We start from the raw sequence: 18,720 nt of genomic DNA, 5'->3' as shown, positions 1-18,720 counted from the left end.
TTCGGGGTTTTGGAATTCGGGGTAATGGCGTTCGGGTTAATGGCATTCGGGGTAATGGGATTCGGGGTAATGGGGTAGAATCGGTCAGGTACAGGCGAGCTGGCAAGCTGGCGAGTATGTTCGCATGTTTTGTTTCTATGGGATTGTTAGGGTTTGTTTACCACGGAAAACAAATCCTACCAGTAATGTGAAAATTTTTTCCCGCATTTTTTCCTAGGACGCTGAATTACTTCCTTGACATTGTGAATCAAGAAGACGAACGAAGCGAGATGGAGTTTGGCCGTGAAAATGTCTGGAGATACGTCTTTAGTTAGAATCTTCGTACCTAGACAAACTAGCCAGCTATCACCTGGTATTTCAAAATGGCGAATTCAACACTCTGACACATTGAACTACCTCCCTTCTAGATACCTTGGCTTGAGCCATCGCAAAGTCCTACGTACTTTATTTTTACTTTTTACTAAAATTTAATGCAAATGTAAACATTCCTGCAGCTTTCTTTATACACCCGATTCTGGTTTTGCACGGATTTTTCATACACGGCCGTGCAACAAAAGTTTCCATACATTTTTTTTTCGCCAAAAACTTATTTTTGCATGAAACGTTGAGAATTTTTTTTTGCGTGGTTTTTGAAGTTGTGAATTGAAAACTTTTTTTTGCACGGTACGCATCCCCCGTGCAAAAACCGAATCGGGTGTACGGCGTCATATTAAATAAATGAGCTGTGCATACGAACACCATACATTTTGTGTGAGTCATGTTGATGATTATTAATTTTCAAGCACACATTTAGAGTAAGGCATTCTATTAAACCTTGGAGGTTTGTTGAATTAATTGATATCAAATTAAAATGAAAATGAGTGCTTTGCGAAGACCAGATCAGTCCGATTCATTTACGCGCGCTCGGAGTGTATTTCGGTGGCTTCGTTCGTTTGCCTAGTGCTTTGCGAAGACCCAAGCTGTCCGATTCATTTTCGCGCGCTCAGAGTGTATTTCGGTGGCTTCGTTCGTTTGCCCAGTCCTTTGTGACGACCCAAGCTGTCCGATTCATTTTTGCGCGCTCGGAGTGTGTTTTCGGTGGCTTCGTTCGTTTGCCCGGTGCTTTACAGAGGCCAAAGCAGAGTGCGTGTTCTTTTTTGATTTGGTTGAGTGTTCCGATGGAACGCGCGACGGAATCAGAACAAAGCGTGTTCGGTTCGCGTCATTCGAGTGCGGGCAAAAAAAAAAAAAAACGACAATAGTGCGTGGTCTTTTGATTCGGTTGCATGTTCCGGTGGGACGCGCAACGGAGTCAAGACCAATCGTGTTCGGTTCGTGTTAATCAAGTGCGAAAAGCTTCGTGTTCAGCCGAGGACGAAGTACTGGTGAGATCGTTTCATGCTTATGATAATTCATTTTTATCGTTGCTATAAGTAGCTTTTATTTTATTTTCGAACAAGCTATGAATGGTTCGTCACTACAAGTGTCGACTTTTTCGCGTTTCATTCAAACTTAATATACCATTATGTTTTTGTCATTGATCAAAATAACCTTTGAATAGTTCGACATTATGAATGTCGACGTAAAACATTTTTTTGTTGCAACGTAACTTTTTTTTTAAATTTTATTTTAATTTTCAAACATACTTTGAATGGTTCGTCATTACATGTGTCGACAATATTTCTGTTACATACACTTTTAATATACGCAATCTTTTTGTCTTCGTCATTACTAAAAATAACCTCTGAATAGTTCGATATTATGAATGTCGACTTTTTTATAATTTCTCTCAATATATTTTTACTGCGATACAAAAATGCAACACTAGTTTTAAGTTTCGTATTTTCCCTCCTAATCCATGGATCGCATCACCGACCAAAGGTGACTCCCAGATCTTTTTCCTTCCTCACTAATCAACCTGTCCCGTGATGATTGTGGAGATGCAGAGGTATTCTCGGTCTTTAGAAGCAACGATCATTACACAATAACGTTCCTTACCCTTCCCAACTGACTGTAAGGACTTGGCCGGCGCCGTTATTGATCAATAATATGAGAGCTGCTAAAATTGCACTTCGAGAATATGCGGAAAATCCCATCCCTTATTCATTTGGATCGAAGTGCAATTCTTACCGGTTCGGATCAATCACGGAGTAGCAACCATTGACATGTACAGTCAGTCTATGCTATGCTATGCTATGCTATGCTTAATTGATATCAAATTAAAATGAAAAGAAAAACAGACTGGCTAAAACAAAAAATAAATAAAAGACGTTCATTTCCCTTGCATTTGTCCAATATTCAATATAACTTGAGGTAATATATCAAAATTTAGAAAATGCTGAGAAAAGTGTACTGCAATCTGTAAAACTTGGGTACCAAGCTTTATACCGAAGGACCAAAAGTAGTAATGTCTCAAATTAGTCTTTGCTAGAACCTTTCTGAAATGCATAATACTTATACCTTTTGGAGTAATGGATAATTCAAACAAAGATTCATCAGAAAATGCACCTCAAAGTTAAATGTCTCCCTCTGATTTTGATTTTTTAACCGAACAATTGAATCAAATGATTGATGCAATGTTCAAAACCAGAAAAACCTTAAAAACCAAAATGGTTGAAGCAGTCCAAGTTAGTGCCAAATTCACTTACATTTTTTTTTCAATTACGTTTCTCTAATGAATCCAGATATTTTTTAAAAATATTCTAAATTTGCATTCCAATTCCAGATCTTTGTTACCATTTAAAGGCGAGCCGTTTAATTTTCGATAGTGAAAAACATACATATAGTAGTTAGTTTCAGTAACTTATTTGCAACTTGGATCCAAACTCAAAAGAGATCCGAACTTTTTTGTTTATCGTAATGATCGATTTGGTGAGGCTTGTGAGATAGTTGCTATCGTCATTCATAGGCATATTAGACATCATTTTTTTCAACATTTTATCTAATGGAGCGATTCTCAATCCTATCAGCTTCACTTTCAATTATTTACGAACCAGCTGGAACACATATGAAACTTATGTTGACAGTTATCTTGATGTTAACATTTCTTTGCAAGCAAAACATGATATTGACAATGCTCTCGAAACTTTAAAAAAAATCATTGTTGAAGTAAGAGGCATTGTAAAACCAAAATGTGGAATGAAATTCGAAACCGTGATTATCGACGATGATCTAAAACTCTTGATCCGTCTTAAAACGTGAAGAGAATGAAAACCAACTTACTCAGGATTTCGAAAGAATTCTCAATCAAGAGACCGTTTTCGGAAATTCTTGGGAGACTGATTTGGAAGAAGTGAGAACTGTTATGAAAAGCTTTGGCTATGATGGAATCTTCTATCCTCATCAAGAAACTTTCAGATCTTGATATTTACAATTTCGGTAACCTAATCTGTATGACAACAAATCTGTTGCATATATCAAATTATTTTTAAATTTAGTTTTAATCACTTCATTTAACCAAGTCCAAATGCTTGCTGATCCTACACAAGTCTTGATTCTATGATCAAGGGGGGTTAGATTGAAAATCCTTATGTACTTGAATTGCCGGCTGGCCTTGGTCTTTTGACCATCCGCATACTGGAACACATATTGTTTCTCCGGTGGTAGGTCATTTGGCATAAGGTCGTTTGGCATAAATCCATTTGGCATAATGGTCATTTGGCATAATGGTCGTTTAGCATAATTTGGCTGAAACCAAGAATTTCTTAAGATGACATTCGTTTTTACGTTTCTATTGAATCTTTCTGATGACATCAGGCTTGTTTTGGAGTCAATTGATACAAAATGACACTTTTTTCAACAATCATATGCTCTTGAATAAACAAAAGCATATTGGGAAAAAAATTTGCCAATAGTATTTTATTATTCATCCAGAAATTACCCTTCTTTCAAATATAAATTCTTATTTTGAGTTTCGCTATTGGAATAAATTTTTGCACTTGTGATTTTGATATACTTAGCACAATTTTACCCTTCTTTCAAACACACTTTTTTTATTTCAAAATATGAAGTAACCTTAATTAGAGCTATATTTTTTAGATATTTTTTTTGTTTCCAACTGACAAAAGGGCGGCAATCGATAACATTGATCTGCTCAGGTTATCAGCGAAAGGAGAAATCGATTACTGCAGTTACTTCAATGGGTTGTGTTACTTTTCACCGAATGTCGGTTCCCCAAATATCCCGTTCCCCGATTAGCCCACTTCCCCGAAAAGTTTTTGATACTCATAATTGTCGTAACTTTATACATTTCAGGGTGGTTAATGAACTGGCCATCTAATATGCACACTTCTTTATTAAATTGGCGGTTCTTTCGAGTTTTACCGTCCTCAGAATTTTTGTCAACATGTGTATAGCCGAGAATGAAAGGATATCTCCTTCTTTTGATTGCTTATCGTTCTTTCTCGTTCAATATACAGCCACTGAAGACTATTATAGCACCTATTTAACTGCACCACCGTTCGGGGAAACCGGTCATGCGGGGAAATGTCATTCTGGGAAAAGGGTCATTTAGGAAACTGGCATTTGGAGAACCGATATTCGGAGAAAAATAGCACAATCAGTTCGATGGTTCTGAAGGCAATTTTTATGTCTTTTCCTTTTATTATGCCGCAATTATTTTTGGCGTCCAATCTTCTTGGTTGAATCATAAATTTTGCCTTCTTTTAAAAATAGGCTGTTGTTCATATTTATACTGTTTTAAATGTTATTATTTAGTAAAGCTAAATGTTAACCATCTTTATATTTTGCTGTTTCATCAATTCTTGCAAGATATGATAGAATGATAATTACTTCAGAACATGCCAATATTCAACATATTTTATTTTCGAGATATGCTGGAAAAATATTATTTCAATCACAAATTTTCCCGTTTTTCGATAACAGACGGTGATTTCGATGTACACTTCCAAAATTAAAATTCATGTTGAATCGTTCAAAAGTTTTGCCACAAATATTTTCTTTTAAAAACGTGTTATGCCGTGAGATGATTTTCTTGCCTTAGAGCCTTAAAATTTTAAACGAAAAACAGTCTGTTCTCGTTTATAGGCTATTTTTCCATTATGCTGCAATAATAGTTCTTTGGATTAAAACATAAGCATTAATAACAGCGAACTTTGTTTGCTAATTTACTATTTGCAAATATGTATATCGCAACAAGTTCAAGGATACTCTATGTTCAAGGATGTAGAGAAAATTATTATTCCGAAAAGATCTTCCGCAAGATCAGTCACTTGTTTTTTTAGTGATGCTCTTCAATGTCACAACAATTTTTGACATTCATTGCTTGGAAAATCCCTGAACGAACACCACGCTTGTTGAGAACCTACCAAAATATTTTGCTATGGACTCGGTAGTGTTGATCTCGGTAAAAGCTTCAACAATGCCGATATTCATTATAAGTCAATCATTATGCCAAACGGTCATTATGCCAAACGACCATTATGCCAAACGACTTAGTGCCAAACGGCTTTATGTCAAACGACTTTATGCCAAACGGGGTACAATCGTTCCTCCATCGCACTACTGAGCCTGTTGAAGCTTGTTTCGTCGATAAATTTCACGTAAAACTGTTGGTCATTTTCGTCTTTATACACTGAATGCACGTCAGTTGCTGGAATTTTCAGCACTCGCATTATGAATCGTAAAACATCCAGGTGAATTGTCATCTTTGCACCTTGCGGAAAAGCAAGTTTCAACCTGGGAGAGAGTGAGACAGCTGGCTTAGATTGCGAGCTCCCAAAAGTCAACTGTCACTGGAAAACCACACATTCGAAGGGCAGAACGTGAAAAACCATCGGATGTGATTGAAAATTTAGGTTGTTTCCTGTGCTTTCGCATATAAAATAGTTGAATATTTAAATATTGTCGATTGGACTCAAATTGCTATTGAACATTTTAAATTTTATGATCTTTTTGATAACAAATGGGATATGAAAATGGTTTTGAACCAGTTCGTGCTCTCCGAACCATTGTGCACAACCCAAACATGAGAAGAAGAAATCAAAGAAGCCAAGAAAACAAACCAGTTGTCAGTGAGCTGTCTCCTCTCTCTCAGGTTTGAACGTGTTCTTTCTGGTTTCCATTTTTATCTATTCGATGATTAGATTCAGCCTGATCAATGGACAAAAAAAATCACACGAAGTGTGAGCAACTGTATAATACTTGACCAGCACTCTCGAGTACATGTATAATCAACGGCGTCCGAGTATAAACTGATTTTTAAACAAATTTTCAAGCCAGCCATATTGTATGCTTTACCAATATCGACTAGCTGTTGTAATAGCAGAAGAAAAGTCCTGCTGAGGTTTTAAAATAAAATTTTGAAAATGATTCTGAATCTTTCTCCCTGGTATAGTACTAATGAGTCACATAGAATATCCAATGTTGAAACATTGGAACAAATAACGAATAAAATTATTAATAATTTTAGATAAAAGTTGGTGCGATCTTCTATTGCCACGATTAATGTGTCATGTATTTAGAATAAGTTAGGTTAATTGAAAGCATATATTTTTTAATGCTTATTAGTGTAATCAACTTACCCGTAAACATTCTGAACTTTACGGCAAAGAAAGGTGTTAATTACATGTTAATAAACGCTTAATTTAGTTCTACCATATTAACACTCCAGTCGTCGCGCTGTTGTATTTTGTACAACACTTGTGAAAAAACCTCGCTTCTCGTACACAACAGCAGCGTGGTGGTTCTGACGGTGGCAAACCGCGCGACGACTGGAAGGTTAAGATATAGAAAATGAATGTAATGTTTGGAATGATACTAATAAAGAATATAAAAAAAATGTATGTTCTATAGGGATGAGCTCCAACTTATGCACGGGAGTGAATATCGCCACACTATCATTTGTAATTAGCCGGCATCCATAAATTACGTAACGCTCTAGGGGGAGAGGGGGGTAGGCTCAAGCGTTACGGCTTATACAAAAGTTTTAAATTTGTCATACAAAAAGCGTTACGGAGGGGAGGGGGAGGGGGTCAAAAATTTCCAATTTTAGCGTTACGTAATAAATGGACGCTACCTAAGGCCTCACGGGATGTCATTATAGGCACCCTATTCAATCACTCCATATATCGATGAGAAAAATGTATGATTATAATTTTATACATGTAGAGCACAAACCTTTCAATTTTCAGCTTCATCGGTTTACTAAAACTTGAAATTTGCTGCTGCAAAGTTTGGATGATAATTGTTAGAATGAGACAAAAGATTGGGAAAATAACACGGTCTCCCGCGATACCTTAATATTTGCTCACACATGGTCCATTACTGGCACTTAGTCATTATGTATCGGTGATCCCTTTATTCCTAATCAACAGTAGCCACCTATCGCGCATATCTCGACCGCTCACCTGTGATCGGCTTCATTCATGTTTCAAACATGACATCATGATTACATGATTGGACGGGAAGCTTATGGAGGTCTACCAAGAGGATGTGATGTGCAGGTTTCAAACTCTGTCGGCACACGTTCCAACACCAAGCGGCAGCTCACAAGTATATACTGATAAGCCGTGGGGGATTTCTTAGTAGGATTCGACCCTCGAGTGCTATGTGAGGCAACACAATTTCACCCGATGTGAATTGGGCGAGGAAAAATTATATTCATGATATATAAAAATGGATAACGGATGAAACTTTAATACTTTTGCACAATTTTGAAAAAAATACATTTACTTAAAACAAACTTCAAAATAATTTCGAAACAGGTAGGTAGAAATAATCTCGAACCAATTTTATACTCACCAGTTGGCTAGCAATCCTTATCTATTCTCAGGCGTCCAGCGAGCTCTCGCTGAGTAAACCGCTACGAAGGCCTGGATGAACTTATAATGGGACTCATCCAAACGCACCCAATTTAGTAATATTTTACACTTTACGTGGAGCAGTTCGTCATGTTTAGTTGATTCATGGGTAATCAAGCCTAACTAGTTCTATCCGTGATCGAACAGAAATTGAATCCTCGCGTGTGAGAAAATCAGTACAATGTTAATAAACAAAGAAACCTTTCCCTACAGAACGGGATTATCGCCGTTATACTTTCTGCCGTCTCAGTCAGTGAACGTGACAAATGATCGGATTGGATACTTTCCAATAACTCCTCCGTACCATCATCAGTACGATTACGTACTCTCTCCAGGAGTAGGAGCAATGCAGACTCCTACGAGAAAGACTTCAACGGGTTCCTCATCCCCAGCAAGGACATCATCTGCTGCGTCAGCATCGTCTTCCTCATCCGGAATGCTGGGATCCATCGACAATGGCCAATCGTTGTATTTTTACATGAATGCAACTGGGAAGGAGGAAATTACATCAGTGCCATTATCGCCACCACACACTCCGCCACTCATGTACCCTCCACCCATTTCCGGCGAGGGTGACAGCAGCTTTCTAGCCGGAAATGACACCAGCTCCCCAACCGATGTGGTCACCGATCGATACGGATTATCGGACCTGGGCGTGGATAACGGAGGCGCCAACTATAATTTTGGCGGTAGAATTGCTGCTGGAAATAGTCGGTGGAGTAATAATCGTAACAATGACGATGATGGCCATGCCAGTGACAGTAATGAAGGGCGCTTATTCCCGGCACGAAATTCCGTTATCATGAAGGTGGAAAACCAGCAAGTGGTTCCGCTGCTCGACGAGGAGGGTTCTCATGCGATCGACCGGTTTGTGTGCAAATGGGAAAACTGCTATTGGTGAGTATTGCGAAAAGTAACACGGGGTGGCTATACGGCTACTGCATGGTCTGCCAAGTGTGGTGTGATAACAGTCTGCGGAAGTGGGTGTGTAACCTGTGTGAACTAGTTTAATTGGAACTGGGAAGCGGGAATTGATATGGTGATGATGCCAACTGGGCGAAGAAACGTTGTAATTCTGGTGGAGTGTCATTCATTGAGAACTAATGGATTGTTACGGAAACTAGTGTGGAAGAAACAGACAATAGATGTGAATTGAAATTTACTAAAGGCTGTTGACATCAAAAATTAGTTTGTAAATGATTTTGATCGCATTAAGTTATAGTATTATATGTTCCATGAAAAGTGATATTCCAAATACTAACAGTGCATGTTGATTTTCATACAAAAGGTCTACTTTGACATGTTTTAGTTCTATTCCCTTACAAGCAATTGAGTTGATGTTTTCTCTACAGAACTAAACATATGTTCAATTCAATGTAATCACATTTTTTTCTGCTTTTTGGTGCTCTCTGTAGAAATTGCGTGAGCTAGCACAAATGTTCAGCTCTCGTGAAGATGATGTCATCTTTTTTTATTTTTCTTCCTGGTGTTACGTTCCAACTGAGATAGAGTCTACTTCGTAGTTGACACCTTTATGAACGTACAAATGATTATCTCGTTTATCGTTTCATCATGTGGCAAGTGCGATGATATTCTTCTTCTCTTCTCCTGGCGTTACATCCCAACTCTCTGCTTAATTTACTTAGTTGATCATATTTTTAGATCACCAGTCGACGGGATTCAAAACCCAAGAATCCAAAGAATTATTTTGCTGAATAGCTGAACGATCAGCGCTACGAATATTTTGGCCCTATGCTTGGTAAATTTTCATATTAAATATATACTCAATTTGACTGAAACATAGCTCAATGAAGCATGGTCCTGCTTTATGTCTGCACGGTTACCAAGTAAGCTAATAAAGGATTTAAATTAGACGTGACTTACTAAAGCGAATTAACTTTAAAACTTCGTTCTTATACTTTGATTAACAACAAATTTAAGGTTTATTGATTTAAGGTAATGTGGAATTTCAGAAGCTTGTTCAATTGATTTTCTGGAATTTAAAGCTGACAATGTTCAAAAATTCGTCTATTACCTTAGACATCTTTGAAAACTTTAGACTTATTTGGGCTCCAACTTGATTGACAAAATTTGATAAGCAATGACAAAATGGCAAATCATGAGTCTCGAAAACATAATTCTTCTTCTTGGCATAACGTCCCCACTGGAACAATGCATGTTTCTCAGCAACAGAAGAAATTTCCTAAACGAAAATATCCTGGGCCGACCGGGAATCGAACCCATACACCTTCAGCATGACTTTGCTTTGTAGCCGCGGACTCTAGGCTGAGGAAGCCTAAAACATAATCCATTGCCCAATTTCATCGCTTCTCATTTTAGGGATAGTAATTTTACAGTGTGAAAAATACCCCCAGTGAGTCACTTATCTTTTCCCGGTTCTTCTAAAGCAAAGCAATCGTTAATACGTGCGGCTGTGTTCTTTTCCCCATGCATGGATACGTTTTATAACCCACGAAAACAGATTTCCCACAACCTGACTTGATAACCGATCTAATCAATGCGGTTTTGTGTGTCTACTTTCTCGTTTCCTTTACAGCGTGTTTTTCAAGCTGGAAGATCTGGCTAGTCACGTCACGCAGAAGCATGCCGTCGTTGGACTCGGCGGATTGTATTACTGCCGGTGGGAGAACTGTCTCCGGCAGGATCGGGGCTTCAATGCCCGCTACAAGATGCTAGTGCACGTCCGGACGCACACCAAGGAAAAGCCCCATCAATGTGGAAAGTGCGGAAAATGTTTTTCCCGGGCAGAGAACCTGAAAATTCACCTTCGCTCCCACTCCGGCGAGAAACCGTATGTTTGCCCAGTTGAGGTAAGTTATCTAGTTCAATCTCATTTTTAAATCAGTATCGTAAAACGGGATGAACATGTTTATTATTCTTGGAGTACAGAATTACATGTGAATTTATTCAAGTTTAGGCTAAGCTATAGCTATACGATCCAGCAAAAAGCAATATGTCTTAAATTGTTAATTAATCCTTGAAGACCCACATTTTGATATTTGACCATAACTGCTATCTTAAGATGTGCGAATTTATGAATTTTTGTTTAGGGGCATCTGTATACGACGTAGCATTTTCTGGTCAATTTTTACACCCCTCTCCCATAGTATGCTGTTTTGCCATACCTAAAACATAGGTTGTCATAAAATCGTAGACTCTCTCTTATTTACTATTTTTTATACGGGTACCGTAATCCAGGGGCAAATTGATCACTATTTCACAACTTTTTGTTGTGTTATCTTTCGGAATTCAAATATTGTCAAATAAATTTCAATAACATAAATTTTTTAACGTGTTTTAGAAATAGTTTTAATATCAAAAAAATAAAATGACACATTGAGGTGAAATTGATCACTGCATCATCAATCAGATTTTAGAATTAAAAATTATCCTATCTACTAAATTTGGGTCTCCTGAATCTGAAAATAATGTCAACATTCTTGTAACTCGAGTATTTGATCAGTTTATTGCAAAATTAAACTTTGAAAATATGCCTAATACGCCTAAATGTAGGCAATTTCCCTTTGAAATAAGCACATTATTCGAGATCGAACGGTTTGATGAGCAAAAAACTATATTTTCTATGCTGTATGGTATTGAAAATAAGTTCAGTAGTTCATACTACTTCGTAACATTTAATAATATGACTTTCCTCAATTGCTTTAAATATTATGTTTTCCATGTAATACACGGTGAAAACAGCTTTGAGCGGATTTACTATTACAAGGCGCAGAAGAAATGTATTTTCTACAAATTGTTTTGCGAAAAACTTTAAATAAGGCCAATCAGCAGTTCCACCGAATTTGGCGATTTTTGTTTAAACTTTGATGTTTGTATTTTTTATTTGTCCAATATTTTAAATACAAGTTATCCATGGTCAAAGACGCCATTTTGCTTCTTCAGACCTCCATTTTGAAGCTCGTCTTGTTTTAGCAAACAGCACACCAAAATGCATGGACATTCATTGAAGAGCTGTAACTCGATAACGGTTTGATCGTTCTTATTGTCTTCTGAAAAGTTGGTTATAACGTTAGCAGAATAGAATGCAATTGAAAATGTTTCAGATTGATTTTGGTCAACTTTTTATTTCTAAATTTTATTCAAGTGAACTTAAACTGCCTAGTTTTCACTGTTTTTGAAAATTTTGAAATCGATTATCTTACTTTTTTATATATAGGGGAACCTGGTCCAATTCGGACCCTGATCTAATTCGGACCATCAAGCATTTCTCAATACTGGCGCTACTGTACAGATCGTGGGTACCGTTTTTCTGCTCACCGTTTGGATTAGATCTAACACAATAAATTTGACGCCTTTCAGTTATTACGTTTGCTTTTTATATTAGCTTATTGTTGTGAAGTGCTCAGGTGTACTGTCGGTTGGCGTTATTTCCAAGCTTCTATAAGCGACAATAATTCTCCAATCTCTCTTATTTTATAATCGAATCACCCTAGCCTAAGCTTTCATCTGACCATATGGTTTTGATATGTCTATGCACCGTTTGTGCTCAACGAGTTTGAAAATCTCAAAATGTGTGTTGGTCCAATCCGGACCTTTTGATATGGTTCAATACGGACCTCTTGATTTTCAACGTGTACTCAGTCTATTCTAAGAGCTCCACCCCGTGAAAATCTTCCCGACTCGATCGAAAATCACAGAAGTTGTAATAATGATTAATAGTACCTTTGTTTCTGTTGCGGTCAAGAAAATGGCTTCGCAAAAAATCTAAGAAATGAGGTAGATTAGCAAAAACAAAAGGAATCAATAAATCAGCTGCATGAAAAGCATCTCCATCAATACCACAGCCAAGCTTTATCCAAAATAGTTTGGCAATACGCTATAAAAACCTTTACGAGTACTATATAAGAACAATACAGTCAACTATCCCTTGTCCGATTTACTGTGTTTTTGTTCACAACCTCGAAGGAAAGTGCAGTCCCTTCAATATAGTGTAGGAGGATTAGGGGCATAATGAACATACGGGGCGAAATGGACACGCCCTCAATATCTGAGAATATGCATACTTCATCAAATGTTAATATACTGCATGAAATCTGTATTCCATTTGAAATGTTAGATGGTATAAAAGTTGATTTTTTGCTTCAATTGTTCTTCAAAATCAGTTTCAAATTGGCATATAAGCAAGGCCGTGGAGGAATCTAATTTTTGAGCAAAGTAGCAAATTCAGAATGGTTCGTTTTAGCTATTATGACTGAGGAAGAGCCCTTTTACATATCAGAACGACTGACAGTCATTAAATATATTAAAATCACTAAATTCCATGCAGGTGTTCATTTCGCCCCGATACCTTTTTACCAGCCTTGTTTTCGACCCAATTTTCTATCTCATTTTTCTGACATATTATATAATTTTTATCACCATGAATGAATGTAGCACGTCGTACTAACATCAAACTTGAAAACTAGCCGGGGGTGAAATAAAAATATTGCCATTTTATAGTATTTAACCGAACATTTGCTTAACGTGTCCGTTATGCCCCTAATTCCCCTACTTTAATCCATAAATATAAGTAGGTACTTCTCAAATTTGAATTTCCGAGACTTCGAGTCTGTTTGTTGTCTGTTTCAGTTTCCCATACAAGTTCACCTTTTCAACCCGATATTTCATAGCAAAGTTTTAATGTGTGGAAAATTTTACAATATTCAATTTCAAAATTACTTTTTTGAATGTAATTTGTCAAAATAAATAAAAAAAAACTCTAAAATTTGAAAATATGTGTACTTTATCTCGATAGCTCGCATACACGATAGTCTGTTCAAAATCGAGTCAGGAAGAGTTGACTGTACCCAATTTTGAACAAGTTTCTGATATATTGTTTAATGGAATTCATATTTCACTTGAGCTTGTTCTGACTCGAATTAGTTTGAACATGTTACTAACATTGCAAATAACGATGAAATATAGGGTGGTCCGAATTAGAACATGGGGGTCCGAATTGGAACAGGGTTGGTCCAATTCGGACCTTTTGGAGAAGTTGGTTCAAACATGTCTAGCCATGTCCTGGTAGGAGCTATCACAAAACTCTCTGAGAGAAAAATGTGCGCGCTGAATTGCGCTTTCACGAAAACATAAAACTTTTCATGCCGTTAATCGTGCTGAAAAGATATGGCCAAAAAACTGTTACTAGGTCCGAATTGGACCATGTTCCCCTATTACTTTTTATTCGGGAACAAATTATATAGTTTATCGCACAATGTTCCAAACTAGAACTTCGCAAAAAAAAAAAACTGAAATAATTAATGCTCTCATCAAAAATGTTTATGTTTTGTATCCCTCCATTTTAAAACTTTTTATTGTGGTTTGTGCTAATTGTTTCTGATCAAAGGATTTCTCAAACTATTCTTAAAAAAATCGAGGACCATAAAAAAACAGTTCCATAAAAATTTCCGATCCAAATGCAAAAATAAAAATTATATTTCATAGGAATGAGTTGGAAATTACAGATTTGTTTTTAATCAAATGCTACGAAAATACAAGAAAACTTGTATTATTGAATTTGCAATCCTGACGACAATATTTTACAAACGAATGTACAGTAATTTGCAGATCATTCCAATAATGCGATTAAATTTCATTCTGAAGAATGTATTAAATAATAGTTTTCCGAAAATATTCTTAATACTACAAAATTATCTTCCTTTACATAGTTTTCAATGTTAATAAAACATTTAGCTGGCTTATTCATTTTGTTCGTTTTAGTACTGAGATATTAACTATATCTTGATAGGATGATAACAAATAGGATATTAAACAAAATTATATTACATCAAAAGTTAAATGCTCTTAACTGGTACTTAACTATTCTGAGATGCATGCTATAGTCCTTTCAATTTGACGAGGTTAAAATTATTTTGATTCCAGAGTATCGATAAATACAAAAATAATCCAAAAAGTATTGTGTTTAGTTGGGCATTGGCTATTAGTGAATTTATAAATTTCATTTATTTCTGTGGTTAATGGTAGGTAGTTTCTGAACCATTAAATACCGAATTCAATGCAATACTTTCTGTTTTAACTGACAAATAAAATTTTCGAATACATTAACACTGGGCACAGTGTTATATTTTGTCGATTTCGTGCGCTTTTTGAATGACGCCCAAACTGTTGAGTTGAGCTATATAGTTTGCTCGGAAAAGTATCTTAGTATTTTAAAGCGCATCTTTTGATGAAACAAGTAGGTGATCCACCTAACAGTGAGTTAGAATTTGTTTTTATAACTTCAAGTTAAACATATGGTATCCTCAGCAAAACTGTACAAGTGGAAATTCGGAACAACTTTGTTGCAGACATGATTTTTCTTTCTCTTATACTTTTTAAATAGAGCCGTTGTTGTAAATGACCCCTTAAAATCATATTTCTATTACATTTTTTTTCCAAGATTTTTAACAATTCTAAAGTTTTTTGTCACATAAAACCCGTGTTTTTGCTGAACATGTCATTACGCAATCTATTGAAATAACAAAGTTATTCAAAAATGACTCTTTTTCAAGGGGTAGTTAAGGCTCCAATACCTGCTTCCGGCGCTTAATAACTTACACCTTATGCAAGTGCCATAACTTCTCCTCCAGTAAATGATAAAAGGTTTATCTATAAGAATCCTTTTATGTGTTTTTACTATCAAACAGTGGCGTAGCTAGGGTTTTCGGGACCCGGTGCGGAGTCAAATTCTGGGGCCCTTCCAAATAGGGGTATGTGCCAATTGACTTGTCAATTAATCGAAACAATAGTATACTATCAATCAATATTAATATCTGGGATTGAAAATAATGGAACTTGAGATCATCTTTTTCTGAAATCGTTTTTAATTTTTATTTAGTAACCAAAATGCCAATTATTGAAGAGTAATATACACGGAGATATATTGTTACCAAATTTTTGAGTTAACTTTATCCAAAATCAAGTATATCGATTATTCTTTCAACCTAAAATCTCTCGGTATTCTCTTTCTCTCTCACAAATGTTGTCGAAAATAGTGGGTTAATTAATAAAGGATATGTTTTGAAAACGGCTGGAAGTATTTCTGAAAAATTGTCATGCTAGATTTTCAAAGAATTCTTGTGTGATTTATCGTACGCTTATGTGAACCACTTATGTGAAATATCTTAAATTTATGTACTCAACATCATATGAAGCATATGGCATAATGTATGTATAAATCACATACATTATCCCAACATAGTAGTAATGATTAACACGTTGTCATTTTATTATACCTACTAGTTAATAGAATTTAAACAGTCAAAAAACTGAATCTAATTGAATTATTCCTCTCCATTTGCAGGGATGCCTCAAGGCCTATTCTAACTCCTCAGACCGATTCAAGCACACGCGTACCCATTCGAACGACAAGCCATACGTGTGTAAGGTCCCTGGATGTCTCAAGCGCTACACCGATCCATCATCGTTGCGGAAGCACGTGAAAACCTTCAAACACATCAACCTGCTAGTGTCATTGGGAACCGAGTCTGCCGAGCCTGATTTCCATCTGCACCCTCATCCAGCCAACTATCCTGCGGTTCGATACCGCAGCCCATGCACCGGAAGCCCCGGCAAGATGGCAAGCGATAACTCATATACCGATGACAGCCGAGCTTCTAACACGACCACCACAGCTAGCAGTCCAGAACTAGACGATAGTGAAGATAATAATGTGCTAATTGATGTCGTCAACGTCGACAAGTGTGATGAAAAATTAATCTTCACTGACTACCATTTCTACCCGAGCCGAAGGCCCACAGGGCCTGCTGATGACTGGCCATCGGGATATCGGGGCAGACCATCACTGTCTTCTCCACCAGACATAGCCGATAGGTTCTTTGAGAAACCAAGTAGAGTGAATGATGGCGACCGATACGAGAGGCATTTTCTCTATGAACCGGAACCGGATTACCGCCAGCAGATAGAAAGCAACATCTCTAGGGGTTTATTAAAGTCTGGATCAACCTCCCTGGCTAGTCACAAAAAGGACGACAATGACCGCTTGTTACCGAACGCAGTGGAAGATGATGATTTGTGCAGTGCCATTCGTCGATTGAACAGCACTCGAATGGCTGGTGTAGCCGCCATGGAAGTGGATAGACCAATGGATCTCAGTATACATCATCGATAACACCCGAGAGCTGTTTTGGCCTTGGATTGATAATTTTGTGTTCTTTATTGATATTTTTACAACCAATTTTTTTTTAATGATTATGGTTTGTTAGAACCATAACTTTTTGTTTTGATAACAAATTGAGATTACAAATTCGCAGGGTGTGACGATTTTTGCGTTTTTACTGGTGATTAAATACACATATTACACAAAATGAATGAGTTTTTTTTATTTATACCATGTATCACTAATGAGAATTTGATATGATTGAAACTATAATGATATCGTAAAATCGAGTGCAATTGATCAATAACGTAAAATTGGTCAATGTATCGCACAATTTTAATTCTTATAGAGTACTACTTTTTCTTCCTTCTGGCGTTACGGCTCAACTGGGACAGAGCCTGCTTCTCAGCTTAGTGTTCTTATGAGCTTTCCCACAGTTATTAACTGAAAGCTATCTTCGTTAATTGACCATTGTATGTGTATATCGTGTGGCAGGTACGATAATACTCTATGCCCTGAGTAATTGAGAACATTTCCAAACCGAAAAGATCCTCGACCGGGGGAATTGAACCCTTGACCCTCAGCTTGATCTTGCTGAATAGCCGCGTTTTTACCGCTACGGCTTCATGGGCTCCAAATTCCGGACGCTTCAAAAGCCGGGTCTCGCCTTTTTAACAGTGTTTTTGAACTGAATTCCAATTGTTTGCGCTTGAGATCCATAATTATGACTTTTTACATTCTGCATTAATAAATGTGGACGAAATCATATTATTTCTCGCTGTATTTGGGATAACGCCCTAAAAGCCATTGGTTACGTTGTTTCTGAGCAAATGAAGGACTAAGCATCCAAACCAACTTCAGTGGCAGTCAGAGAAGGATTAAATAACGTGTAAATCCATTCAAATGCTCAGAAACTACAAACTACACAAATGATTACCAATGGCTTTTAGGGCGAGATCACAAGTTATGCGAGATTTGGTGATATAATACCGGTACCCGGGTTTCGAAGCATCCGGGTAATTCGAATCAACACGGTAGTAGCTTTGACCAAAGTCTTCTTCTTCTTGGCATTACTTCCTCCCTGGGACAAACCCTCCTTCTCAGCTTAGTGTTCAATGAGCACTTCCACAGCAATTAACTGAGAGCTTTCTTGGCCAAAGTTGTCATTTTCGCATTCGTATATACTTTTATGCCCAGAGAAGTCAAGGAAATTTCCATTACGAAAAGATCCTGGACCGACCGGGAATCGAACCCAGACACCTTCAGCATGGCTTTGTTTTGTAGCCGCGGACTCTAACCGCTCGGCTAAGGAAGCCCAATGAAGTACAGATTAGATTATTCGCATTGCACCAACATAATTTTAAATAATTGACTGCAACCTGGATAACGAAATTGTTTGTATTATTATTTGTAGTTTTAAACGATGGAGCTAACACAAATTAAATAATTACCATCATCATACCATTAACTTTATTTTTATTACAAAAATGCTAAGTTCACGCTTCACACATTTTATATGCATTTTTATCATCCCGCATAATTGATAGCGCTACATGCAGTCTGCATATATTCAGTTGCTTGCTTTTGTTCTAATACCTTCATCATACTTTCTACAGCAACTTGTAAGTTAGTCGTCTATTGATATAGGAGCGGTAAAGAGTGTCGAAAATGTTTCGTTCTAAATGCATTTTTTTGATAACTGTACTGTTTACTTCATCTGTTTATCCTTCATCTGAAATAGAACCATCGGACAATTCTGAAAGTGTTTTACAATCGACTGAG

The 18,720-nt window shown here is 36.9% G+C and overlaps 1 protein-coding gene across 1 annotated transcript; it reads left to right on the top strand.

Annotated features, from left to right (window-relative positions):
- The first annotated feature begins 7,769 nt into the window (after positions 1-7,769).
- Positions 7,770-17,150, top strand: LOC5566018 (zinc finger protein GLI2). The gene is made up of 3 exons (XM_001650334.2): positions 7,770-8,696; positions 10,357-10,630; positions 16,123-17,150. Exons 1-3 carry the CDS (start codon positions 7,981-7,983, stop codon positions 16,948-16,950), a joined length of 1,818 nt encoding a protein of 605 aa, XP_001650384.2. The 5' UTR covers positions 7,770-7,980; the 3' UTR covers positions 16,951-17,150.
- Positions 17,151-18,720: the final 1,570 nt, after the last annotated feature.

The sequence above is a fragment of the Aedes aegypti genome, chromosome 2 (assembly GCF_002204515.2).
Source record: "Aedes aegypti strain LVP_AGWG chromosome 2, AaegL5.0 Primary Assembly, whole genome shotgun sequence".
Lineage (NCBI taxonomy): Eukaryota > Metazoa > Arthropoda > Insecta > Diptera > Culicidae > Aedes > Aedes aegypti.
The sequence above is the reverse complement of the archived record's forward strand: the minus strand, read 5'-3'. Positions and strand labels throughout refer to the sequence as shown.